Genomic DNA, 27,961 nt, shown 5'->3' with positions numbered 1-27,961 from the left:
GAGAAAAGAGATGCTCTGAACCGGGGTGTGCTTGCTCTTTTCCCAGTTGACCTGAAGCCCTAAACGGCTGAAGTGCCTGAGCACCTGGTCCCTGTGGGCACATAGTAACTCTCGGGAGTGGGCCAGGATGAGCCAGTCGTCGAGGTATTTGAGAATGCAGACGCCTGCTTCCCGATGCGGGGCAAGGGCTGCCTCTGCGACCTTCCTGAAGACAAGAGGGGACAGGGACAGGCCGAAGGGTAGGACCTTGTACTGATACACCTGGCCGTCGAACCAATCCACCGAACCAATCCGCAGTTTACCACTGCGAACCAATCTAGATGCCGGACGCAAGTTTGAATGTGTCTTTGCGTGAGCATTTTGAACGGGAGTTTGTGCAAGGCCCGGTTAAAAACTTGCAAGTCCAAAATCGTTCGTAAGCCGCCGCCTTTCTTGGGTATGATGAAGTAAGGGCTGTAGAAACCCTTCTTCATCTCGGTTGGAGGGACAGGCTCTATCGCGTCTTTGAGTACGAGGGTCGCGATTTCTGCGCGCAGGGATTTGGCATCTTCGCTGTGTACTGCGTTAAAGCGGATGCCCCCGAAGGGCTGGCAAACTGAATTGCATAACCGAGTCGAATGGTCCTGGCCAGCCAGCGTGACGGATTGGGAAGTGAGTTTAGCCACGTGACCAAACCACTTTTTTACAAATGCTGAATGGTTCTAAGCACAGTGAGTAACAGTGAGTTCCTGTAGCATTCCACTTGAGCACATTATGAATACAAACTGTTCCTGGCACAGATTTCTCATCACAGTTAGCTAACCACAATCAGGACAGGGAATTGTGTTGATGGAACGCGTTAGTGGTGTGGCGAATCATTGGTCACTTGCTCAGTCTGTTATAATCCTGATTTCGCAGCAACTGTGCCAATGAGCCTTTATCAAGCAGACTTGATCTGGTTAAAAGTTGAAGTGTGTAATTTCCGTGCCTTTGTCTGTGCAATTGAACATTAACAAAATAATAATAATAATGATAATAGCCTAAAGGAAATTTTATTATTTAATTTATTTCTGTCCCCATGCATACGTTATTGGTTGAGTGAGTCAATGAGCACATTTACATGCACAGAAGTACGCTGAAAACTATTTAAAATCAGATTATTAAAAAAATCTGACAATGCAAATGCAAAATCGTGCATTTAAACTTGTTCAGTGTTACTATGTCTAGCAATTTAAACAAACACAGCATTACAGGGCCACATGTTCAGTATAAATATATATATAGTATACTGTACATATACTGTATATACATATACATTTGAGCACAGATGAAACACATACACAAACACTGTCCATTTATACACTGACAGCAGGCAACCCTTTAGGACTAGTTCACATTTTCTCACTTTTCTCTTCTCCATCACTGTCTCGAATTCATATTCATCCCAATACACTCTAATGCCTCTGTCATTATCTCTGTTCATTAATAACACACTTCTATATCTATGTTAAAAAGAGTGAGATCAATACCATGTTGATGGCATAGAGACAAATGGTGACAGAACAGTGAGAAGTTCTGCAGACATTTTTATGCAAATCAAATGAATCTCTCTAAATGGATTTTAAGATATCCTGAGTCATAAAATAGATAATTATAATATTTTTCCAGGAGAGTCGGAGTGGGGATACATGGCCTAGCCCAGCCAATGTTTTCTTGGTGCACTGAAATTTAAGCATATAATCACTGGAGATGGACATTTGTGATTTGCTTGCATAATGAGTGGTGGGTCAAATCAAAACTGGTGAATAAGCTTTGCACAGTAGGCCATGATTTTCAATAAATAAGAACGAGTTGATTTATATTAAATCACAATGCCCAGAAGAACTCTCAGTATCCCTGGTTTGATCATCTTTAATGGAACAGATGAAAGTTTGGTCTGTGCAGTTAGAGAGTAGCGAGAGACTGGCAGCTGGCAGGAGCCAACAGAGAAATGGAATTGTTTTTCTTAAATCTTAATACCAGATTGCCGTGATGTGCTCTGGATTTTTCAGGCAATTCATAAAAAAATAAAAAAATGTAAAAAAAAGGAAAAGGAGAAAAATGGACGTTTTGCCACTAGTTAAACACCATTGAAACATAATCGCATAATCAGCTGTTTTTCACATAAATCTACTCCAGTAATAGTGTATGGAAGCCCAGGAGTGCCATTTACAAAAGAATGAAGGAATAAATTATAAATCTGTTAATTTGAAAATACAAATGTGAATAAATAAACCAATTTATAAATGGACAAATAAGTAATTTTTAAATGCACCTTTTAAATTATGTTTTAAAAAGCATATGGCAATTTCTTTTCTTCATCCATTTCACAATTGCTTATCTTTATTGTTTGACTTTTCCTTTTCTTTTACCATTTGTCAGTCCATACCAGCTGAAGCCCAAGAGTGCCAATTAAAAAAGATGAAGGAATACATTAGCAATCTATTAATTTGAAAATAAAAACTTGAATAAATAAATACATTTATAAATGGACAAATAAATAGACAAATTTAAATGTGTTTATTTAATTCCTGTTTAAAATGTCATTATACTTAATAATAAAATTGTGCATTAATAAATCATATTTATTTCATCTTTAAAATATAATTAAATGTAGCAATAAATTAGTACATTAGTGAGTTTTAAATCCACTTTTTAATGCATTTTAAAAGCACATTTAAATTGCCTACTAAAAAGGTATTTGGCAATTTCTTTTCTTAAAGGTGCAATATGTAACAATTTTCATTTAATATATGCCTTTTTCCCAATGTGATACAGAAGTTAATGGTGGCTCGTTCACTGTTGGTGTGAAATGCTGAACGCTTGTATATCTGTATGTCTTGTATATCGCCGCAAATAAAATTTGTGCTTCACCTTTTGTTTTGCTCATCTTCATAAAATTTTTTATTGACTGACAGGAGCTATACACACAGTAAACACATAATGTACACATTCTTTTATCGCATTGCTCTTTTACAATTGTAGTCTGGGTTTTATGGATTTAACATTTTGATTTAAAATTTTGAATGAATTTATATTTTAATTGAACCTGAATCGATTATTTTACAGGTAAAATTTTATTGACACAGAAAATGGCAATAAATATGTCAAAGATGTTTGAGGTAAAATGTCCAAGATTTAAGCCAGACATTTTCAGAGAAAAAAACTAAAAGAGCAATAGCCAACAAGTGTTTTACCACTTCACTGCTAGAATTGTGTGAAATGAAACAGTCACTTAACATAACTTTTACTGGAAGAAACAAAGACCTTCTGGTTGTGTAAATGAAAGATAACACTTTATTAAGCTTTATAAACAGAAACAGTTCAGCAAATTTTCATTGTGTCCCAGTGCTTATGATCAATTATCTCACAGTGCACAGAAGGTACAGTATATGGGCTTTGTTCAATGTTGACAGATACCATAAACCAGAGCCATAAATTGAAAAACAACAACTGTACTGTTACTGGGCCAATCAAATCCTGATGCCTGAGTAATGAGTAGAGCATATGACCTTATCCCAGTTTTCCCACTGAAAATTAGTTTACGGACCTGATATGAGCATTTCCAGATTGTCAACTAAGCCCTGAAGTGGATTATGCGATCTGTTTCAAAATGAAAGATACTTTGGAAAGACTTATGATCTGGCCCCCAAATACAGAGGTTGAGAAGGATAAATGACACAATCAAGAAAATAATGTTCTTCCACATGATGGGACAACATCGAGCACTGAGCATGAGAGAGAAGAGAAAAAAGATTGGGACATACAGAAACCCTGATATATGTTTGGTGTAGAATTAAATCACACTGTTGGTCAGTTGGAACAGATGACCATGTTATGGTCAGTGTACGAATTATGTTATGGCTGTGAAGTACTTCGCCGATCGGTCTGCGCTGCGCTGCCCTGTATGAAGTCGAACACACCTATTGTCTCTGAAAGGGAGAGATGTCATCGGGGTGGAAAGAGTACTGAAAAATAATACTCAAGTAAAAGTACTGTTACATCTTAAAAAAAATTTTATGAGTAATGTAAAAGTACCTGTCCTAAAAACTACACAAGGAAGAGTAAAATAGTAGCTCATTTAAAAGTACTCATGAGTAGTGAGTATTGAGTACTGAGTTGTGAAAACTATGACCCTTTGTAATAAAACTCTATGCTGCAATTTAAAAATGTTGCACACATACCCTTTCATGGCTGTTTGCCAGAAAGAATACAAAATATAGGTATTTTATAGGTGTTTGTGATCGACAAGCTTTTAAAATAAGCTTATCTATGATACTTAACTCTATCACTTATCTATGATACTGTTAACACTACATTAATCTGATGGAAAAAATAAATAAAAGGGTGACATGATTACAGAAATTAAGATGAAAAAGTTACTTTCAATTTCATAATGTATGAAACAATTACATTAAAATCTGTTTATGTGTAGGGTCTAAATTTCCCTGCCGACAGAGCGTTATTGTTGTGCATAAAACATGTTCAAACAATGCAAGGAATGCAAATAAAAATTATGAAAGCACACTAAAAAAGGAGATTTTTAGTTTTGTTCTCATTCTAATTCATGATGCACAATTTTCACAAGTTTGTGACTGGTGGAGTGTTCTGCCTAAAGTATTGCTCTACAATGGTTGATACTTTTCTATCAGGCATTAGAAAAAGCATGATAAAGGCTAAGCATAATTATAAATTATTTTATCATCTCTAATTTCCTGGTAATTTATTATACAAATGAACACACTCTACATCAGGGGTCAGTATTATTAAAAATAACTAACAATATTATTAAAATATTATTATTAAATGTATTATATTACATTAATACTTTTAAAGCTACTCAACTTATTCAGCCAAAAGTAGAGAGTGGTTTTCTCGTTTCCTTGTTAATGTTGTTTGATTATTAGCCTTTATATGATATAGGCCTACTAGACAGTGCTCAATTCGGTTACATGTACACTTCAAGTCCGACATTTAGATGCAAATACACTTTTTGTCAAACCATTAATGTCTCATCAAGACTTTAATTATAAAGCATATTTCTTTAGGCACGAATCCGCAATTTACTTCGATATGTTTCTTCAAGGCAGGATTAATGCTGATATCTGGCTTGAGCAAGTTAAACTCACATGACACAATCAAGCAATTTGCCTTTTTTACTGCAAAAATCCCTTTTAGGTGCTTGAACAGTTGGCGCCAAATCTGCAGCTGCTGTTCAAGTGTGTGATTTGATTTGATTTGATGGGAGTCACGAGACTCTCCCTAGCCAATCATGTTGATGGGTAAAAATAAAATCAGGACAGGAAAGTAGCAAACACAGACGGTGGGAAAATAGCACATTAAAAGTACAGTTACAGCACTTAAAATATACTCAAGTAAAAGTATACAATTTAAAACTACTTTAAAAAGTAAAATTCTTGGGAAAAGTAATTAATTACAGTAACGTGATAATTGTAATTAATTACTTTACACCCCTGGATGTCAGTGAACCAAAAATATTATTCAGTGTATGGAGTTGGATGAGAACAATTCATGCACTTATTCATTTTTAATGAATGTTTATTCAAACATTCATTAAAAAGACTGATTCGTTCATGAACACACTTTCAGAAATGAGAAGCACCCTGTAAGACCCGCTGTCTGCAAAAGTGTTGTAGTGTGCAAAGTGAATTTGTTTTATTTTGCTTTACCTAATTTACCCTTTGCTAAGCCCCGCCTTAAAAGCGTTTCAGATTAAATCCTATGTTAGTAACTGTTTCCCCACCGCCAATACTCTGACAAGCACTTATTACAATGAGAGCCTATGGGAGGAATGTGTGTTTGAGTTTTAAGCAGGATTTTATCAAAATGATCCAAACATTCTTTTAAAAACATTTTTGCTGGGTCACTTGTAATAGTGACACAAGGTACCCAGAGAGGATACACAGTGTTTTTTATTTTATTTAAAAAAAATCTTCAAATAAATATTGCGAAGAGCATGCTATGAATTAAACTATCATTCCCTATTCCTAAATGAACATATATAACATCAGTGAGGACACCTACATTTCCTCCAAGGTAAATTAAAGCTAACAACTTTATATTAATTCATTTATTTATTGATTCAGATCTTAGTAAAGGTGATAAACAAACAGTTCACAGCATCAAAGGGAGTGTGTTATGACATGTTATAAGCAGTTCTTTTAACTTCCATAAATGTTAATGGTATTAGGTTTGTAATGGCTATCAAATCAAGTGACTGTGATGATCATTGGCTCAATTCTGATTCACAGTCTCCACAGTTTTCAAATTAGTTTAATTTAACAATTTATTTTACAATAAAACTTCAGATAAATATGCTTATCAATACAATGTCACCCTTCATTCCAGCCCACATTATAATATAACACATTCCATTTATGATAATGTTTAGCCAAAAACCACAAAGTTCACTGCAACCCCCCATTCATTCCAGTGGGGAGTTCTGCACTGTAACCAAGGTGGGCGGAGCTTAGTGAAGGCTCAGTTCATGACCATTTATCTCCCTTATGGACAGGGTTTCAATAGCCAAGCTTTTACCATCTCACATGCACTCCATAAACACATTAGCTGGCAGTTTTTCCATTTAACATGTTCCCTTCATCCTGTAACATTGCCTCGTTGTTTCTCATGTTCCTTGTTTCCCCTCCTAGCTTGTCTCTCTCACTCTATTTCTCTAAATACATTTTCACAACGACACTTCACAATAGGTTACACTGTGACCATAGCATTGCAATTCTTTATCTTCTTGTTCTTGTTCTACTAATTCAAACTCTTCTGCTTTTTACCATCAGGGAAAAACAAAACATTTTCCATGAATCACAGTTGGTTCTCTTCTTCCTATATGTACTCTGCTGCCCTCTTGTGGATAACATTGATACCACCACACCTCACTCTAATTTGTGTTGATTAAGATTAAGATTCAACTTTATTGTCATTGTGCAGAGTATAGCGCCAATGAAATGCAGTTGTTTTCGCATATCCCAACTAAGCTGGGATCAGAGCGCAGGGTCAGCCATGAAACAGCGCCCCTGGAGAAGATAGGGCCTTGCTTAAGGGCCCAACAGTGGTATTTTGGCGGTGCTGGGGCTTGAACCCCGACCTTTTGGTCAGAAACCCAGAGCCTTAACCGTATATTGTGATGATAAGCACCTATGTATCCATCTTTGACTAATGGACAGCCAGAATTACTTTTTGCTACTTCTTTAAAAGATTCTAAACATTGTGGAGTTTTTTATCAGCAGCACATCATGACACTGGGGTGACTGCATCCTGTATTTACTCTAAACACGTGTGTAATAATAATATGGTGCCTGGGTGTTAATAAGAAAAAGGAACTTTCAAATGTTAAATATATTTGCTAGTTGTTGAATAATATGGTAGATGTACTGCCAGATTTGTTACATCAGGAGTAAATAGACTTTGAGCACAGTCATTTGAGATAAGTGCTGTGTCTTTGCAGTTCAAATGAAATGCTGCTTGTGGTTTATTTTCTGTTTCTTTTTTTTATCATGTTCACAGAGAGTATTAGAATAGATCTCTCTTTCTCTCTCTCGCTTCTGCTTAAGATTGCAGCACTGACACACAAATGGAATTCAGCTTAATGTGTAATTAATGGTTGCCTCAAAAAGCCAATAGACAGAACATAAAAGGACACTTAAAGCTGTTTGACTCAAACTGAACATGATGGTTCATTAGAGCACACAAATTCACCATAATTCAACAACAAATGTGGTATGCTTTTCTGGTAGTTTCTTCTGTGTCTTGTGAATGCACCTGAACCATGAACCAAACTGGTATCCCACCTTTTTTCTGTGCCACCACAAACATTGCTTGCACTTCCCTTACTTATACATACATGTTCATAATGTTTATGTAGAATGCAGACCTATGTGCAGTTGACTGGCATTGTAATGTCTTTGTTTTAAATAAGCCTGAGTGTTTTTTTATACTGTGATGGCAGCAGTACTTATCACATATAAGTACTCCTTGATAAGTTAAAAACTCCTTGATAAGTTAAAAACACTCATGACAAGTCTACAAAACTTTATTGTTGAATTGCAAAGCACTGTGCAAAGTATTTGACCACTTGTGCTAGATAGTAGATTATTATAAGTAAATCTTAATGTTTATTTCTTTAAAGCATGAAGAGGTTAAAAAATTATATAAATGGCAAACTTCTGAATGCGAGTGACTTTGAGTTGTTTGAGGATTGCATGTGGTTAACAGCTCCATCAGCATCAGAAGTATTTAGTGGGATATGATTTGTCACACATTTGAACATGAACATGAGAACTGATGCTAAGATAGACCTTCTGCATTGGTAGCATAGTTCCAATCTTCTGCCCTTTCTTCAGAGTCCCAGAGTAACTGTCAGGCTTGATGTAGAACACCTTGAAGCAAAGACCTGGCAAATAGATCATTTTGGAATATACAAGATTATTATAAGATTATACTTTTGGCAAAAGAAGTAACCTTATTCAACTTAATGTGCACTTAATGTGTCATTCCTGAAGCTAGTATTGACCACACACATTATGTGGTTCTACTCAGTGGTGTAGTACTACCAAAAAAAGTGGTTTAATATTGCCCAGTCCCTGTTCGTCTGACTGTAGACTGTGTAACATGCGTATAGAGAGTGCCAGAACTACAACTATGTACATATCGCAAATGGGTCATTCCTACAATTCAATGACATTCCTGCTTTGAAACTGTGAAATTATTTTATCACCTTTTCTCCCAATTTGGAATGCCCAATTCCCACTACTTAGTAGGTACTCTTGTTGGCGTGGTTAGTTTCTGAAACTCCATGGCTCGTTGTGCACGACACTGCAGAGACTCCACATGTGGAGGCTCATGCTATACCACGCGCTCCATTGAGAGTGAGAACCACTTAATCGTGACCACGAGGAGGTTACCCCATGTGACTCAACCTTTCTGGGCCAATTTGGTTGCTTAGGAGACCTGACTGGAGTCACTCAGCACACCCTGGATTCTAACTCATGACTCCAGGAGTGGTAGTCAGCATCAATACTCACTGAGCAACCCAGACCCACCCCCGGCTTTGAAACTTTTGAAAAATAAACTTTTACAAGTTTCTTCAGGTTTCATCATTACAGGGATATATTAAATATTGTATTAGTTATACTGGTCAAGCTAAATTACAAAAAAAATTCAGATGTCCATTCAGTTAAATGGGCAGTATCAGGGTGGATAATAACAAGGTGGACTTTAGCCACTACATGGTCTGTGATTGATATCTAGGAAACAGATTTGTTAAACTGTATATTTACATTTTTAATTATATTAATTTCCCTTATATCTTCCATAACAGGGTGGACATGTTATTCTTTACCACATATGACTAACACCACAAAATAAAGGAAACATAAATAAAACAAGAGTTATAAACTTCTAATAACTCAAAGTAATTTTGCAGAATGGGTGATGTCTACTTCCAGTGTGTGTGATGTCATTTCCTAACATATAAATTCAATGAAAGGCCATAGTATCATGACATAACAGGGTGCACAATAAATAAATGGACACACAAATAAATCTCCACAAAATTACACATTTACCACAAATGAATACATGTTAGTGATAGAATGTAACACTAAACTCTTAACTGTATGGGGGGCAGAAATCCAAACAGGCCACCAATAGATGTAGCAGTAGGTCAGGAAAAGTAAACTCTTGGAAGTGGTTTGAGATACAGATTAAGATTAATTTATTATCATTTGCGGGCAGCCACAGCTTTTTACAAATATAACAAGAATTTGAAAGGTTAAAAATTGGATACAAAATGCAAATTCATTATAATAACTTGTGTGACAGAAAACAGTGAATTGTGACATAGCCACCCCTCTAAGGAGCGGATTCTAGACGCTCCCAAAAACAGACAAAAACCTAAAAATTGTCCATGGGGTGTGGGGGACAAAAAGGGAAAACAGGCAGTTCAAGGGGGTACCAGGGGCAATCAGGCAGTTCAAGGGGCCACGAGGGGAGCAGAGGAACAAGGCAAGGTGAGGGAGAACATAGCAGATCAGGTGGGTGGCCAGAAGACCAAGGGGACCCAAGCAGATCTGGGGGACGGCCTGGAGACCAAGGGGATGACCTCAAGGTGGGGACTGGGTCTGGAGGCCTGGGAGGCGGCCACAGGACGGGGACTGGGACAGGGGGCCTGGGTGGAAGCCACAAGACAGGGACTGGGTCAGGAGGCGGCCATAGGACCACAGCCATGGAGAACTCCGAGGGCGGAGCCGTGGAAGGCGGAGCCATGGAGGACTCCGCGGGCAGAGCCATGGAAGACTCAGGTGGCGGAGGCGGGGAAGGCGGAGCCATGGAAGGCTCAGGAGACAGAGTCGAGGGAGGCGGAGCCGTGGGAGGCTCAGGAGGCCCTCGTTGGCCGTGGCAGGCGTGGGCGTTGGCTCGTTGGCCGTGGCAGGCGGCTCGTTGGCCGTGGAATGCTCAGAAGCTGAAACCGGGATTGAGAGAGGTGGTTCCTCTGCAGCGATTGTCTCCAAAACTAGCCCCACATACTCCCTCCATGTATAATCTCCGGTCTTCAGCAATTCCCTCCACAGGCGTGTTGGTAGTCCGATCCGATAGACTTCCTTCAGGGTAGTGTCATCAAGACCGGTGTGGATGGCTACGGTGGAGAAGAAATGGGAGAACTCCCGAATTGTCAAACCCGCCTGGCTTAGTTCTGTGAAGTACGCCGCTAGATCCATTTTTGGTCAGTTGTTCTGTAACTAATAGGAAGGAAGTTCAGGAGCTGGATCTAGGTGCGGCAAAAGAGTTTAATGAACAGAAACAAACAAGTACAAAATAATGGGTAAACACAGGAACAAATAAAACATCCATGATGGGGAAAGAAAACCATAAACAGGAGAAACCATCCACGAAGAGCAAAATACATTCAGGTACATTCTACAACGGACAAAGAACAAGCAACCAACAGGGTATTATATACAAAAAGACTAATGAGTAAATGAAACACAGGTGAGGACAATAGAAGACAGCTGGCAGTGATGAGGGCAGGGAATATGGGAAGTGTAGTCCATGGGGAACAGACGACAGAGGCAAAACACAGGGCAGACAACAGTGAATCGTGACACAGACAGAGAGAAATCACGGCCACAGGTGTTAACTGCAGCACTTTGCTCTCCCAATGTGATTTCTTCAGCAGCCTATGCCTTAATGATGTGTTACTGGAAACTAGAACAAAAACACCCATATCTGATTTATATCTCCTAACATGGAATTAGGGATCCTAACAGATACTATCTTAAATGTTTTGACTTTGGCTAATGCTCTTTCTACATGCACCTGGTGATTGGCTATTTTCTTTTTTATCTCAACATCTGGGACTGGCATTTGAAGATTTGTCTTTGCAAATGGAGGAATGTTTAGTTTAAGGCCAAGACCTTTCAAATCTTTCTCAATGAGAAACCCCTTATCCACCATGAGCCCATCACCTCTCTTAAGGTAGCCACACTGAAGCAGACCTTTCAGTAATCTTTGATTTTGCATTGTCTAAATATCTCTGTCAAAAATGTATCCTGTGTAAAGTGCTGATGCAAACATAATGGAGCCACGAGGATCACAGACTATCAGAGACTTAAGTGTGTTAGTAGACTAGTTAGAATAAGTCTGCCTTTGTACTAACAGTGTGCTGGGTTTCTCTATCTTTATCTCTGTGCAATCAAGAATTGCAGAAGTTGTTGGAAACTCTCCTTTGTAGCTGTTTGGCATGTTTTCTGTGATGATGTTCCTGTGTGGCCAAACAGACATATGACTTCATGCCTGCCATTCATGAAGTCAATCCATTAACTGAATAAAGTGCTAACACTTTGCATATCAATTTGAAAGCTAGCTCTTTCAGGTCGAAGTTTTTGTCTTAGTCTCATAAGTACAAGTAGAAATTGTTGACGTAATGGCATAAGGTGGATGTACCTGTTCAGTTTCTTATATGTCAAGGGGATGTGTGTTTGTGGGACTGTTTCATTATCTGGTAGTCTGAAAAATCTGCACAGTTTGATAAATGCATTGTAAGTGAGCCCAGTGCAGTATCTGAAGAAGTTAAAGACACTGTTGTTATTTATAGTCTCTGGTGTTAGTGGGTAAGAGCCTGGTGAGTTTGTATTTTCTCCCTTAGAAAGTCATTTTCTTTTTCTTTTTGAGTAGGTAGTCCTCAATCTTTCCACTTCCTACTGTTTCTTTCATCTGGGGTTGGTCATCTGTGCACTCTGTAAACATAAGAATGAAAATATTAAAACTAATGTTTTATTAACACAGGATATAAACACAAAGTAAATAATTTACAAACATTGCAATATTTTTTTCTTTTCTTTGTGTATGTGTAGCTCTCATTATTGAAAAACACTTGGCTAAGATCCTCCCTATAAAACCCTACTGATGAATTTTCAGTATTCCCTTTGCCACTACAGTCAAGTACTTTTTTTTACAGTCCTAACAAAAGACCAGATGGAATGCTACAATGCCATGATGGTCTCAAAGTCTGAATCAGATGCACTGGAGAAAGAAAACAGATAACAGAGCATCAACAACATCTGGCATTGTGTCCGCTCTCCTCGTCTTACTTCATCCTCTTTCAAGGGAGTATACTCCAGGAAAGCAGACTACGAGCTGCTTGCCACCAGCATGCTGAGGAAGAAGAAGACACTGCAAACCAAAGCAATGAAGAGAGACCTGGAGCTTGAGCCAGTTGATGCAGCCCAAAACACAGAAGTCACAGGAAACCAAGTCTTCATGTGTGGCTTTGTCGTCAATCCCAATGCCTGCCATTTAGGTACATCTCCTGACATGAAAGATTCAAAACTAAAAAAACAAACAAAAAAAAAAACTAGACTGGTTAATTTTTTTTGTATTTCCTACCAATCCTGTGCAGTTAGAGAGATCACTGTAACAAAAACATGACACATACCCATTTCAGTGACCATAGTGCCCTCCATTAATGATTCTGTTGCCATCTCTCTTGTAATATCCAGGGAAACCCCTTGTAGATCACACCTGACTCTTTAAATATGATATATACATTAGATATTTCCAAAATAATATGCTTAGCAGTTTATATGACAACTAATGTGATTGTAATTTGTAATGTAATTTGTATAAAATAAAAATATTGCATTTTTGTTATTATTGACTTTTTCTGTATATAAGAGAAACACCTGATATTTTCAGAATTGTCTGGCATGCTGTCAACTCGTAGTATTTTCCTTGGTGGCACTGACACTGTTCGCAACTTTGGCGGACGTCTTGCTGGTGTAAGTTACTTCGACCATATGTCAATGCTGGCAGAGGATCAGGGTGAGTGGGTGTCGGCCAGCCATCAACAAAGTGCTGGAGTTTAATGACAGAGGAATGGACTTAGTCATCCTAAATTGCGTCTTAAGTATCTTAAAAGGAAATTCATACAGTACAGGACAGAGGGCAGAAATGTCAGGCAAAACTGCTTTATGCTCGCTAATGTTTGGCTAACTGGTAGCTATCCTAGAAACATTAGGCTTTTAACACTACATTTCTCTGGTTATGACAACTTGTACAAAATAAAACAAGGATTGTGCTACACAGTTAAAAAGGTGCAGTATATATAATTGTGTTACACTTGAACACACATAGATGTGTTTGGCTCTGGAATGATTTCTCAGCTTGTCCAAACTCAGTTGCTGGTGATGCCGTCCACACAAACGTGTACATTTCATACACTTATCCAGGTTTCTGGCAGGTTTAGGGAACGGGTGAAATTGTATATTGCCCAGCCTTGAAACCTGATTATTTGTCGAACTGGTTTGTTTGTCTGGCAAAATGGCGGATAGCAATGGGGGCACATAATATCGGCATTATGATTGGTCAGATCGCCTGTCAATAAAACTGCCAGCGAAGAATGAATTGTATTCTTCTGTTAAAACGTGTGTATTATTTGAGCGGTAAAGTTGTTTAAATTGTAATTTTTTGTCATTTTAGGGTTTTAGTTTTTTTTGTAATTCTACAGTACAGTGAGCAACACACACACACTTGACATCTCTGCAGCATACTTGTAGGCAAAGCAACACCACTCTCCCTTTCCTGTTAGGATTTCCAAACGATTCTCCTCACACAGTGATGCACCCACTGAGAATCATGTTGAAAGCACCCTTGTTATTGGTGACTCTATTGTAGGACCATGGAAATAGAGACTTTACCCCTTTGTTAAATGTATTCCATGTGCCAGAGCATCTGACATCAGATCAAATTTACAAGTTCTGGCTAATGCTGGCTAAATATATCTGGCTTCACCATCACTAAAGATAATGTTATAGAGGTGTGTGATCTTGCAAAAACAATGTTAAATACTTTGGCCCCCTCCCTGCTCATCATGGTTAAGAAGTTTGTAGTATATTAGTGTCAATGCATGGCTGGATGTCTGAGTGGTGTCCGAAATATTGCATAGGATTTATAGACAACTGCAAGAGTTTTTGGGGTAAAGCTGCCTTCAGACATCACACAGTTCACATAAACTGCAACACATAGACACTGTATCACCTACTGTATATATCATAACTACCAAACTACCAAAAACTAAATCCTCATTAAGTCTTTTAGAAAAAATTGGATTGATGTCAAACTTGAAAATAACAAAAAACTACTAAAGGGCTCCTAAACAATATATCACTTTCATCCAAATCACTAATTGTATATGAAATTATTACAGATCATAATTTGGAATCACTCTGTTTGACTGAAACCTGAATTAAAACAGATGACAATATTAGTTTAAATGAGTCTACTCCCTCAGCTTATTGTTAAAAACATGAGGCCTCATCTGAAAGGTCAAGGAGGAGTTGCTACAATTTACAGTGCTATTTTCAGTGTTACTCAAAGGTCTGGATATAAGTTTAATTCTTTTGAACTGATAATGCTTAATGTAACATTGTCAGATATAAATAAAAAATATTTGTCGTCTTTTGTTCTTGCAACATTATATAGACCACTAGGGCCATTTCTGAATTCCTTTGAGAATTTCCTGATTTTCTGTGAGATCTAGTGTTCACTGTGGATATTGCTTTAATCATTGGTGAATTCAGCATCCAAATAGATTACAAAAATGATATACTGGGATTAGCATTTTTCGATATTCTCAACTCTGTTGGGGTTAGACAAAATGTGACCGGTCCAACCCATCGCCAAAATCATATGCTAGATCTAATTTTGTCACATGGAATTGATGTTCATAATATAGAAATTCTGCCACAGAACGATGCTATCTAAGATCATTACCTCGTCTCTTGTTTCTTGCGCTTAGCAAAAGTAACTCAATCTATGCAATGTTATCATTCAGGTAAAACTATTCTACCTACTACAACTAAAGATAGCTTCACTAATAATCTTCCAGACTTGTCTAAAATAGTTCAGAAGAATTTGAAATTGTCATACTAACACTCTAGATCAGTGGTTCCCTACCCTGTTCCTAGAGGCCCCCCAACGACTGCACCCTTATTTGACACATTCAATTCAGGTCATAGAGTCTCAACTAACAAGCTAATAAATTGAAACAGTTTACATTTCCAACTATCTGTTGTCCAATGTCTGTTTCTCTTTGCCCACTTTAACCTTTTCTTTTTGTTTTTCTGTTTCAAAAAAGTATGTTTCTTTGCAACTCTTCCCAAAAGGCCTGCACCCCTGAATCTTCTCTTTACTGTTGTCAGCCGCGGCCCATGCATTTTAAACCTAGAAGTTCAGTGTGATTCATGCCATTAAGAAAACACAGTTTCACAATGAATAAGACACCGTATGCCAATCATAAATTTTGTGGCAGTCAACTAATAATACCAATTGACATTTTAAAAACACGACATTTAAAAAAAAGTTATTTAATATTTTTGGCAATTTAAATTTTGCTTGCATAAATTGTTTTGTAAGGTTACATGGTTACTTTTCTAAACTTGATCCGACTCTGAATGCTCAAGCAGCCTAATTTACACTTAGAAAACTCTGATCTTGCTATAACAGTGCAAAAAGCACTCACCAATTAGCTTGAAGTGAAAATCAGTCCTCATTTCCTGTATAATTTATCAATCGCACGATCATGCAGAACATCTTAGATTTTAAATCCATAAGGATCTCTTTCTCAACGGCAATAACAGCAGTGATGACATCTCGCGCTCTTCGCTTTCAAATTACGTACATCACTTAAAAGTGTGATTACGTCACTCAAGGCCAGCTAGAAAGCCTGGACTGGGACATAACATAAAGACCCAACCCACAATAACAAATAAATCAATCTGATTAGCTGATGAATCTGACAATCTAACTTACACTGTTGGGGGATTTTGTGGAAATTCTTAAGGCCTGATGGGGTGGAGCTCAAACTCATGCACTGCTTCAGCTTCTGCATGAGATTTGTGAAATAGTTGTCACACTTTGCTTGTAAGCATTGAGGAAAACACTTTGATTGGATATATTTTTTTGTTTTTTTGCTATTCATTTGTTGATTAATTTGGAGTGGAAAGTGATTGAAAATACATAGGCAAAAAGGTCAATGAATATGAAAGAATGACAAAATATTTATTTATTAGGCATGTTACGCCAGCAGTAAAGGCTTTGCTGGCCCTGAGAAATCGTCACTGACTTTTGTACATGAAACTGGTGTTGAGATTAAATTCAATTAAGCTGTCAGCTGAGGACATGTGGGCATCTATTTCTCAAACTAGAGACTCTGCTGTACTTTCCTTACAAAGAGCAAAATCTGTACATTATTCCAAACATTTGGCCGCCAGTGTATTTGAAAACTTACATGCACCATACCTTCTGAAGTTGAGGAAATGTGGAATAGAGCAAGGAGAACAAGACAGGGAAAGAGCACTCGAGAACAATAACATCATTTTTATGTCCTCTATACTGCTTCTTAGTTTACTAGTTACTATCTCTGCCTTTGAATATTTAATATTGTCCAACCATTGAGAAAGGATAGTGGTGAGAGATGACGCTCAATGACTGTAGGACGGTATGACCTCCACTAGAGAGCGCCAGAGCACATGCTGAGTGGTGAAAGTTTACACACTTGTGTCCTTTAACCTATTTCTAAGTTTACTAATATAACATAGCTCTTTCATTTAAGTCAGGCATAGAGAGATTATGCCTCTAAACCTTGGCTAAAATACATGACTCTCTTTTACCTGCATTATGTATAAATACCACAGTAAAAATTTACAAATTAACAAAATGATGAGCTACTAAAATGTAAGGTTCACCTAAAAACATTTTACCTCAACAAATTATATGCATATTGGTTTTAATAATAATAATAATAATAATAATAATATTAATATATTGTGGCAGGGCGGATGGCGGGGCCGGGTCGTGACTCCGGACACCCGGCCCCTAATTAGGCTTATCAAGCCTCCGAGAGGGATAAGGGCTGACCGGAGACGGCGGTGTGACAGAGAGTTACGGGTCCGTACGTATATATATATATATACACACACACACACACACACACACACACACACATACATACATACATACATATACATATGTTTACTGTATAGGGCCAATTGTGTTAGGGCCAAAAGATTTTAATACCATCATGTTGTACTATAAATAATTTTGGAATGATGCAAAATTTTGCTCTTATGGAAAGAAATTGGTACTTTTATTCACCAAAGTGGCATTCAACTGATCGCAATGTATAATCAGGACATTAATAATGCAAAAAATTACTTCTTAAACTATTTCAAAGAGTTCTCATGAAAACAATTCTCCACGTGCAGCAATGACAGCTATGCAGATCCTTGGCATACACCTTACACTCTAGATTATCCCAAAAAAGCTCAATGAGGTTACGATCCATAACACTCTTTCCCAATTATCTGTTGTTGAATGTTTGTGTTTATTTGCCCACAATAACAATTTTTTTCTTTTTGTTTTTCTGTTTCAAAAGTGGCTTTTTCTTTGCATTTCTTCCCATAAAGCCTGCACCCCTGAGTCTTCTCTTTACTGTTGCACATGCAACTGGTGTTGAGTGGATAGAATTCAATGAAACTGTCAGCTGAAGACATGTGAGGCATCTATTTCTCAAACTAGTGACTCTGATGGACTTATCCTCTTGTTTAGTTGTACATTTATTTGGCCTTCCACATCTCTTTTTGTCCTTGTAAGAACCAGTTGTCCTTTGTCTTTGAAGACTGCAGTGTACACCGACAGGGGGGAGCTCAGACTAACGCACCGCTTCGGCATCTGTCATGCGATTTGTGAAATAGTTGTCACGCTTTGCTTGTAAGCATTGAGGAATTCATTCTGATTAGATAAGTTTAGTTTTTTTGCTATTCGTTTGTTGATTAATTTGGAGTGGAAAGTGATTGAAAGTACATAGGCAAAAAGATCAATGAGAATGAAAGGATGACAAAAGATTTATTTATTAGGCATGTTACGCCAGCAGAAAAGGCTTTGCTGGCCCTGAGAAATTCCCACTGCCTTTTGTACATGAAACTGGTGCGGAGATAGTAAAATGCAATAAATCTGTCAGCTGAGGACATGTGGGCATCTATTTCTTAAACTAGATAGGCCTACTCTTGTTTAGTTGTACATCTGACCTTCGACATCTCTTTCTGTCCTTGATAGAGCCAGTTGTCCTTTGTCTTTGAAGACTGTACAGGTGAAACTCGAAAAATTAGAATATCGTGCAAAAGTTCATTAATTTCAGTAATTCAACTTAAAAGGTGAAACTAATATATTATATAGACTCATTACAAGCAAAGTAAGATATTTCAAGCCTTTATTTGATATAATTTTGATGATTATGGCTTACAGCTTATGAAAACCCCAAATTCAGAATCTCAGAAAATTAGAATATTACATGAAATCAATAAAACAAAAAGGATTTTAAATACAGAAATGTCGGCCCTCTGAAAAGTATAATCATGCATATGTACTCAGTACTTGGTTTGGGCCCCTTTTGCATTAATTACTGCCTCAATGCGGCGTGACATGGATGCTATCAGCCTGTGGCACTGCTGAGGTGTTATGGAAGACCAAGATGCTTCAATAGCGGCCTTCAGCTCTTCTGCATTGTTTGGTCTCATGTCTCTCATCTTTCTCTTAGCAATGCCCCATAGATTCTCTATGGGGTTTAGGTCAGGCGAGTTTGCTGGCCAATCAAGCACAGTAATACCATGGTCACTGAACCAGGTTTTGGTACTTTTGGCAGTGTGGGCAGGTGCCAAGTCCTGCTGGAAAATGAAGTCAGCATCTCCATAAAGCTTGTCTGCTGAAGGAAGCATGAAGTGCTCTAAAATGTCCGGTAGACGGCTGCGTTGACTCTGGACTTAATAAAGCACAGTGGACCAACACCAGCCGATGACATGGCTCCCCAAACCAACACAGACTGTGGAAACTTCACACTGGACTTCAAGCATCTTGGATTGTGTGCCTCTTCATTCTTCCTCCAGACTCTGGGACCTTGGTTTCCAAATGAGATGCAAAATTTGCTCTCATCAGAAAAGAGGACTTTGGACCACTGAGCAACAGACCAGTTCTTTTTTTCTTTAGCCCAGGTAAGACGTTTGACATTTGAAGCCCATGTCCAGGACCCGTCTGTGTGTGGTGGCTCTTGATGCAGTAACTCCAGCCTCAGTCCACTCCTTGTGAAGCTCCCCCACACATTTGAATGGCCTTTTCCTGACAATCCTCTCCAGGCTACGGTCATCCCTGCTGCTTGTGCACCTTTTTCTTCCACACTTTTCCCTTCCACTTTACTTTCTATTAATGTGCTTTGATACAGCACTTTGAGAACATCCAACTTCTTTTGCAATTACCTTTTGAGGCTTTCCCTCCTTGTGGAGGGTGTCAATGATGGTTTTCTGCACAACTGTCAGGTCAGCAGTCTTCCCCATGATTGTGAATTCAACTGAACCAGACTGAGAGACCATTTAAAGGCTCAGGAACCCTTTGCACGTGTTTTGATTAATTAGCTGATTAGAGTGTGACACTTTGAGCCTACAATACTGAACCTTTTCACAATATTCTAATTTTCTGAGATTCTGAATTTGGGGTTTTCATAAGCTGTAAGCCATAATCATCAAAATTATATCAAATAAAGGCTTGAAATATCTTACTTTGCTTGTAATGAGTCTATATAATATATTAGTTTCACCTTTTAAGTTGAATTACTGAAATTAATGAACTTTTTGCACGATATTCTAATTTTTCGAGTTTGACCTGTAGTATGCACCTTTGTATGAAATCTTCAGTTTTTTGGCAATTTCAAGCATTGTAAAGCCTTCATTCCTTAAAACAATGATTGACTGACGAGTTTCTATAGAAAGCTGTTTCTTGTTTGCCATTTTGAATCTCCGACGACTCTGCCTAGACTCCAAATTAAGTTTAATTACACAGTACACGCGAGAAGTGATACGAGATACAAAAACAAATGCATGATCATATGTTATGCATTTCAGAATATGATGCATAATTTTTTTTTATCATATATTTTATTGGTTACAATATGAAAAAGTACCTCCTATACTGAAAAATCTACCTATTTGCTTACCTGACTGTCCAAGAGAATTGGCCATTTCTCTCCAACTCTTCTCTTTCTCCATCCGGTTGTGGTACAGTTCAGATGACACATTAAATAGACTGATGCTCCTGCCAATGTTCCAAAATTTTTTACTCCAGTTCTTCGGTCCAGTGAGACTTTCTTGATACCGCAGCCATGCTAGTTGATGTTCTGTTGCAGGTACATCAGGGCTCCTCCCACTGAAACTACCCATTCCCCGTTTCGTGCTCTCTCATTGGCTGTAGGTCAAAGCTGCTTGAGTTTTCTGTCTAAACATATTTCACATTTCAGTATTTGGAATCGCAGACAGGTCCAGATATTTAACATTCTAGATATCTCACTGACATCGGCGAAGTGTCATCGATTCTCTCAGATCGCGCTTTTGATAATTCATAAATTGCGACAGTCGCTCATGGGAGTGAGCTAAGCTAAGATTTGCCTACGATTTCAGGCTTTTGTCGGCGAGCAAAAATCTGGCTTAAAATCGTTTAGTGTAACTATTGTTTGTACAGATGAATGTGGTACCTTCAGGCGTTTGGGAATTGCTCCCAAGAGGCACAGTTAACATAGTGTATATAAACTTCTGACCCACTGGAATTGTAATATAGTCAATTAAAAGTGAATCAATTTGTCTGTGAACAATTGTTGGAAAAATTACTTTATAATACACAACGTAGATGTCCCAAATGACTTGCCAAAACTATAGTTTGCTAATATTATATCTGTGGAGTGAGTTTTAATGACTTGAACCTAAGTGTATGTAAACTTCTGACTTCAACTGTATAATATATATATATATATACACACACTCACCTAAAGGATTATTAGGAACACCATACTAATACTGTGTTTGACCCCCATTTCGCCTTCAGAACTGCCTTAATTCTACGTGGCATTGATTCAACAAGGTGCTGAAAGCATTCTTTAGAAATGTTGTCCCATATTGATAGGATATCATCTTGCAGTTGATGGAGATTTGTGGGATGCACATCCAGGGCACGAAGCTCCCGTTCCACCACATCCCAAAGATGCTCTATTGGGTTGAGCTCTGGTGACTGCGGGGGCCATTTTAGTACAGTGAACTCATTGTCATGTTCAAGAAACCAATTTGAAATGATTCGAGCTTTGTGACATGGTGCATTATCCTGCTGGAAGTAGCCATCAGAGGATGGGTACATGGTGGCCATAAAGGGATGGACATGGTCAGAAACAATGCTCAGGTAGGCCGTGGCATTGAAACGATGCCCAATTGGCACTAAGGGGCCTAAAGTGCCAAGAAAACATCCCCCACACCATTACACCACCACCACCAGCCTGCACAGTGGTAACAAGGCATGATGGATCCATGTTCTCATTCTGTTTACGCCAAATTCAGAATCTACCATCTGAATGTCTCAACAGAAATCGAGACTCATCAGACCAGGCAACATTTTTCCAGTCTTCAACTGTCCAATTTTGGTGAGCTCTTGCAAATTGTAGACTCTTTTTCCTATTTGTAGTGGAGATGAGTGGTACCCGGTGGGGTCTTCTGCTGTTATAGCCCATCCTCCTCAAGGTTGTGCGTGTTGTGGCTTCATAAATGCTTTGCTGCATACCTTGGTTGTAACGAGTGGTTATTTCAGGCAAAGTTGCTCTTCTATCAGCTTGAATCAGTCGGCCCATTCTCCTCTGACCTCTGGCATCAACAAGGCATTTTCGCCCACAGGACTGCCGCATACTGGATGTTTTTCCCTTTTCACACCATTCTTTGTAAACCCTAGAAATGGTTGTGCGTTTAAATTGATTGTGAAATACTCAGACCGGCCCGTCTGGCACCAACAACCATGCCACGCTCAAAATTCCTTAAATCACCTTTCTTTCCCATTCTGACATTCAGTTTGGAGTTCAGGAGATTGTCTTGACCAGGACCACACCCCTAAATGCATTGAAGCAACTGCCATGTGATTGGTTGATTAGATAATTGCATTAATGAGAAATTGAACAGGTGTTCCTAATAATCCTTTAGGTGAATGTGTATGTATATATATATATATATTAGTACAACATGATGGTATTTAAAACATTTGGTCCTTACACGGTTAGTAAAGAGCATTTTATGCAATATTAGCTCCGGCCCTTGAATCTGATCAGACGAGCGGCATTCAAAGAATGCCGAAAGATGTATTTCAACAGCATATGGGATGCTTCACTATTTGTATAAAAACACATTTTCAGACTTTTCCAGATTATGATGGTGGGGATTTTGATACATCATTTTATTTTGATTTCATTCACTGATTTGTTCAGTGACTATTTCTGGAGATTGCATACAAAATTTACTCCAGTAGGTGGCGACAAATGAGCATCTTTTGTGCATTGAGCGAGTCATGTAACTATTGATTTAACAGTGATTCATTAAAAATCACAGAGCAATTCACCAGTGTAGCAATGGAAGTGAATGAGAACGATTCGTTCACTTAGGCTAAAGGATTTGTAAAAAAAAAAATATTTTATTTTATGTGTGTTTGTGTGTGTGTGTTTGTGTGTGTGTGTGTGTGTGTGTATATATATATATATATATATATATATATATATATATATATATATATATATATATAAACAGTCTGATCAAGGCCCAGAGCTAGCAAGAAAACGTAGTTTTAATACGATGGTGATGTGGCCCACATCCCTCCCTCTGAGCTCATCTCAAATGTGATAGACGCGCTGTTTTGCGCATGCGCAGATGAGTACGGCTCAGTGTCCTGTGTGAGGAAAAAGGCATCCAGAAAAGCAACACATCGTCATGCGTACGGCCAAACGAGCCACAGCACGGCGAAATACCAAAACAAAGAGATATATTGACAGGAAATAATACAGGTGGAAGCGACTGTGCAGGTAAGATATCTTGCGGTAATATTTTAATGTAAATAGGCGCTGGTAGAAAGGTGTTTTTGCGTGTTGCAAGGCAGCTGGTTACGTTGCCTGGGCTTCTGGTTCCACGAACAAAGCGGTCCTGGCAGCAGAAGCGAGACATTTGTTGCCCTTTAACAATCTTTAAAAGTTATACATTGTTCTTGTGTGACCTGCAGTTCTTTAAATGCAGCTAACGAATATGATGATAATTGCGTGCACAAAAGCCTCCAGCCCCATTGAAATACATGTACTCTGTTGCGATTGCAGTCAATAACGTCAACAGATCTCGAAACAGAAGTTGTTTCTCCCTTTATGTCGTGCCTAAATCATATAGTTTTAACTGGACATACACATTTGCGCCAGTCCCCAATGTGATGCCCAGTTATTACTTGATAGCACAAAGAAGCTGTGGTTTATGCTAATAATTTATTTGCCCTTCCCTCTTTCAGATTTAAGTCTGTGCACAATCAGGGGAAGCGACGCATGGTCCTCTCATATGGACATTGTTGTGGTTTGAGAGGACGAAAGTATGTTTACATGACTGGCCGTTTCGGGACAGAACGGTGACAGTTGAACGAATCGCAGAGTCGGGTTGCGTTGAACGGCACAGACATTCCCGAAGATGCTGAAGAGATTGGCCGCATCGGCGTCATGCAGCAGCTGTCTCCTCGCCTTCATCCTCGCCTTCGTCTCGCCCAGGTGTACGCTGTCTATCGGTGCCGACAAAAATATGGTCAATAAAGAGGATTATTATAGCGCCACGGTGAATGCCACTGTTCTGGACCATAAAGGCAATCCCCAACACATGGTCACGAAGAATGACGGGCGATATGGGCAGAATTCTCCCAAAATAGAGGCGAAGGGCATCGTCATTGCACCTGCTGCTGTAAATGGAGGTGAGTATGTGTGCGAGAGATGTAATCAGGTATCTTTGGGAGATTTAAAGTGTCTCGTTTTGGGTTAAGGCTGTTGGTAGTGATAATGAGTGTTGCAGAGGTTTGCACACATTCTCATTGAGTTTATTCACTATAATTTTAAGTAGTGTCTAATGGAAAAATAACAGCCTTTTACAATCTTCAGGAATTGGATTAGATAACTGTACAAATCTGGTCATGGTCCTCATGCCCCTGAAGACCCTGGTCTCAGTATAATTATGTTGTCAAATTCTTTCCTAATTCTATTATATTGTTGGGCAGTAGTGTCCTAAACAATTGTCTAGTAGCAGTGAGTGTGATGTTGCATTTGCAATAATGTTAGAACTTGCACAAAACTTGATATGTATATTTATAAGCAATGTAATGATATACTTAAAGTATTCCAGGTTCAATACAAGTTAAGCTCAATCAATCAACAGCATTTTTTTTGGCATAATGTTGATTACCACAGAAAATAGTCTAATCTCGTCCCTCCTTTTCGATATATATATATATATATATATATATATATATATATAATATACAAAACATGTATTACAAATTATCCAAAAGTTGTTGAGGGGGGATTGGCGGTTCACTGTCCTTTTCTGCATATCTTTTGTGGTCCGTTCGGCATAACACGGCAGCCCATTTTAGCTTATCGCGGACCATTCGGCACGTTACGCGGCTGACCCGCTCAGTTCTCCCGATGGACAGTACGCCCCTGATCGGCCCCAAAGTGCGTCGGCCCACCAGGGAAAATGTCTGGTATGATTACCAGTCCAGCCCTGGCTCCATGCAGAGTGTAGTCTCACGTGTCAAAACATAACCACAAGGCAGCAGTAATCGTTTTTATTTTGCCTCTAGAGGCCGCTCTCTCGAGCACTGGACGCAAAAAGGGAAAAACTTTCAGTGTGGATTTTTGCAGATAACTGATAGTTCCAGAAATCTGTTATCGGTGCAGATTAATCAGCAAAACAGATATATCGTTCAACCATAACACATCTGGGATGGCATGAGGGTGAGTAAATGATGAGACAATTTTCATTTTTGTGTGAGCTATTCCTTTAAGAGATTTTATCACATAACACGCATACTGTTTACGTCTTGGGGCTATACTTTTGAAACGGTGAGTATTTTAATGTTTACAGATTGGCCCCATTCACTTCCATTGTAAGTGCCTCACAGTAACCCAGATTGAAAGAAGGAAAGAAAAGGTAAAAAATAAAGGTAAAAATATTTTTTGTGGTTATCAGCATTATGAAACAAATTCACTGTTGATTGACTAAACTTGTATTGAAGCTAGAATATTCCTTTAATTTCTGTGTTTTTTTTTACTGTGCCTAATATAGTTTTGGATGTTGCTTTATTCCGTCACCTTTGTAAATATGTAAAAAACAATAATCATGCTTCATGAAATAGAGTCATTTTCAAAGTAAATCTACTGTAGTGTGATGTGTCCTATGAGATATGTGATCCAAAACTTCCTGTGATATTAGGGCTGGGCGATAAAAGGATATCAATATTTATCATGATAAAAAAAAACCTCCATGATATCGACGATAAGCTTTTGAGTAATTTCGATATTTAGCCTGTGTTCTACATCTAGATGTGTGTTGCTAAAAACACTAGCAGTTTGGCTTTCTTATCATATGTTTCCACTGGCACGTGCTGAGCGAGCGATTTCAATTCCATCCTATGGAAACCGAGCATCAAGCTCTGAAGGTGGATTGTAAAATTGACAGCAGCACGGGGCAAGAGGTTCCCTAGTGTTGGGAGTGGCTTTGTGCAGATTTCTTCCACGTCAGTGGAAGCGCAGCCTCAGTTGAAAGTTGCTATTGCTCCCGCTATGCAGGTCACCGCGTTCCGGATCCCAGATTGATTCCTTCTTTACTGCAAGACATCATGATGACGGTTACACCCTCTCATCTTCTCTAGTGAGCAGCGCGACAAAACAACAATGCCGGTTACATCATATCATATCTTTCTGCACTGTATTCTTGAATATTTTTCTCTAGCACTGAAACACACTTCACTGATGCCCTGTCCCGGTCCGCACCCACTTCCTCTTTTCCCCACATGTGAGTAAACACGAGGTGCGTGTTTCCAGAGCGCCTTTAGACCATGACGTTTTTTCTTTCTAAATTGAGTTGTATTAATCAGCATGTTCCAAGCCTTTAATAATAAACAAATAGATTTCTGTTGTAATTTTGTGAAATTTTTCAGATTTCATTATCTCAAGGATTATGAAAAAAAAATTACTAGTTTGTTACCTAGTCTTTCTCACTTTAATGAAAATAGAAAAATGGTACATTCAGACTTTTACATTTTCAAAAGTTTCTCTCTGGAGATGCCCCTGAACCCCCATACAGTATCATTCCTCTGTCACAAGGGCTTCTATGCCCCCATACTTGGATATCTGTATGTAAAGAAATATGAAAATAATTTTTATGTAAAAAAAATAAAATATAAAATATATATACTGTCATTATGATTCAAAATTAACAGATCATCTTATAACATTCATATCCAACTGCACTCAATTGATAAACTCTATAAAATATTGTAATTTTTTCATAGACGATCCCTCAGACACCACTTCTTTGGCTGTGTCTGGGCCCTGTTGTGGCAAAAAATTATCAACCAACCATTATCACTGCGTAAGAGACACTCTGACTCAAACAGTCTTTTAAAATTATTTATTCTTGCAAGAAGGACCCGGTCATTACACAGGAGTTAATCTGTGCCGTGAGTGGGACCCAGAGGGGAGGGCTGAGTTGTATTTTATACTCTTTTATCCCAAGGTTTCTCAACAAAAGCAGATCCTCCCCCTCTGCATCCCTCAGACACAGAGGCATTCCCTTGCCATGCCTATTACTGTTCAATGAGTATCAAAATTTCTACAACAGCCCCAACGCAGTTTTGTAAAGACTGTTTAGGATTTTTATTTCTCTTCTTTTTTGGAATTTAAAAAAAGAATTTGCAATGTGCAAATGTGATTGAATATTGTGATAAATATCGAATGATATGAAAAAGAATTTGCCATATCGCCAGCCCTGTGTGATATTTGACATTTTTAAATGACTGTCATCTTGCCATTTCCTCTATTGTGGATTAGGGCTTTGTCGATACAACCAAATATCAATAACTCACAATACTATTTCTCACAATATTGTATCGATACTTGGATCCATGTATCGTGATATATTGTGACACGAAAGAGTCTGAAATTGACCCTGCGGGATTCATGATTTCTCTTATGTACCTCTCTCACGCATTTGGTCTAGGGCCGTGCAAAAATATAGATTTTCTACTTAATCTTCATTTTTACAATTGCAGTGTCAATTTTTAAAATGCTATGGTTGTGCTTTCTTTCTGTTTACAATCCCCTACAATCATATGTGCATAAATACTTCACATATGCTACAAAAAATGTCTGTGATTAGCCACTGGCTGGTACATTTTTTAGATTTCACTCACCGGTGTTTGAGTGGTGTAGTGACAAAGATGTTCAGCACTGAGATCTTTTCACTATGTGCCGAGAGTAAAAGCTTTG

The 27,961-nt window shown here is 38.4% G+C and overlaps 1 protein-coding gene and 1 long non-coding RNA gene across 4 annotated transcripts in view; one reads left to right on the top strand and one right to left on the bottom strand.

Annotated features, from left to right (window-relative positions):
- Positions 1-9,785: 9,785 nt before the first annotated feature.
- LOC127617352 (uncharacterized) lies at positions 9,786-20,726 on the bottom strand. The gene is made up of 5 exons (XR_007967310.1): positions 20,591-20,726; positions 13,233-13,404; positions 12,986-13,077; positions 12,751-12,879; positions 9,786-12,287 (listed from the first exon to the last, which is right to left on the bottom strand). It is a non-coding gene; the product is annotated as an uncharacterized LOC127617352 (long non-coding RNA).
- A 2,613-nt stretch (positions 20,727-23,339) lies between these two features.
- Positions 23,340-27,961, top strand: part of rnf130 (ring finger protein 130) — a 99,163-nt gene continuing 94,541 nt past the window's right edge. For all 3 annotated transcript variants that reach the window (XM_052089350.1, XM_052089348.1, XM_052089349.1), the window contains exons 1-2: positions 23,340-23,473; positions 23,941-24,387. In XM_052089350.1, coding sequence (XP_051945310.1) covers positions 24,114-24,387 — 274 coding nt within the window. In that variant the 5' untranslated portion in view covers positions 23,340-23,473; positions 23,941-24,113. The remainder of the gene's footprint in view (positions 23,474-23,940; positions 24,388-27,961) is intronic.

This window comes from Xyrauchen texanus, chromosome 23 (assembly GCF_025860055.1).
Source record: "Xyrauchen texanus isolate HMW12.3.18 chromosome 23, RBS_HiC_50CHRs, whole genome shotgun sequence".
In the NCBI taxonomy this organism is placed as follows: Eukaryota; Metazoa; Chordata; class Actinopteri; order Cypriniformes; family Catostomidae; genus Xyrauchen; species Xyrauchen texanus.
The sequence above is the reverse complement of the archived record's forward strand: the minus strand, read 5'-3'. Positions and strand labels throughout refer to the sequence as shown.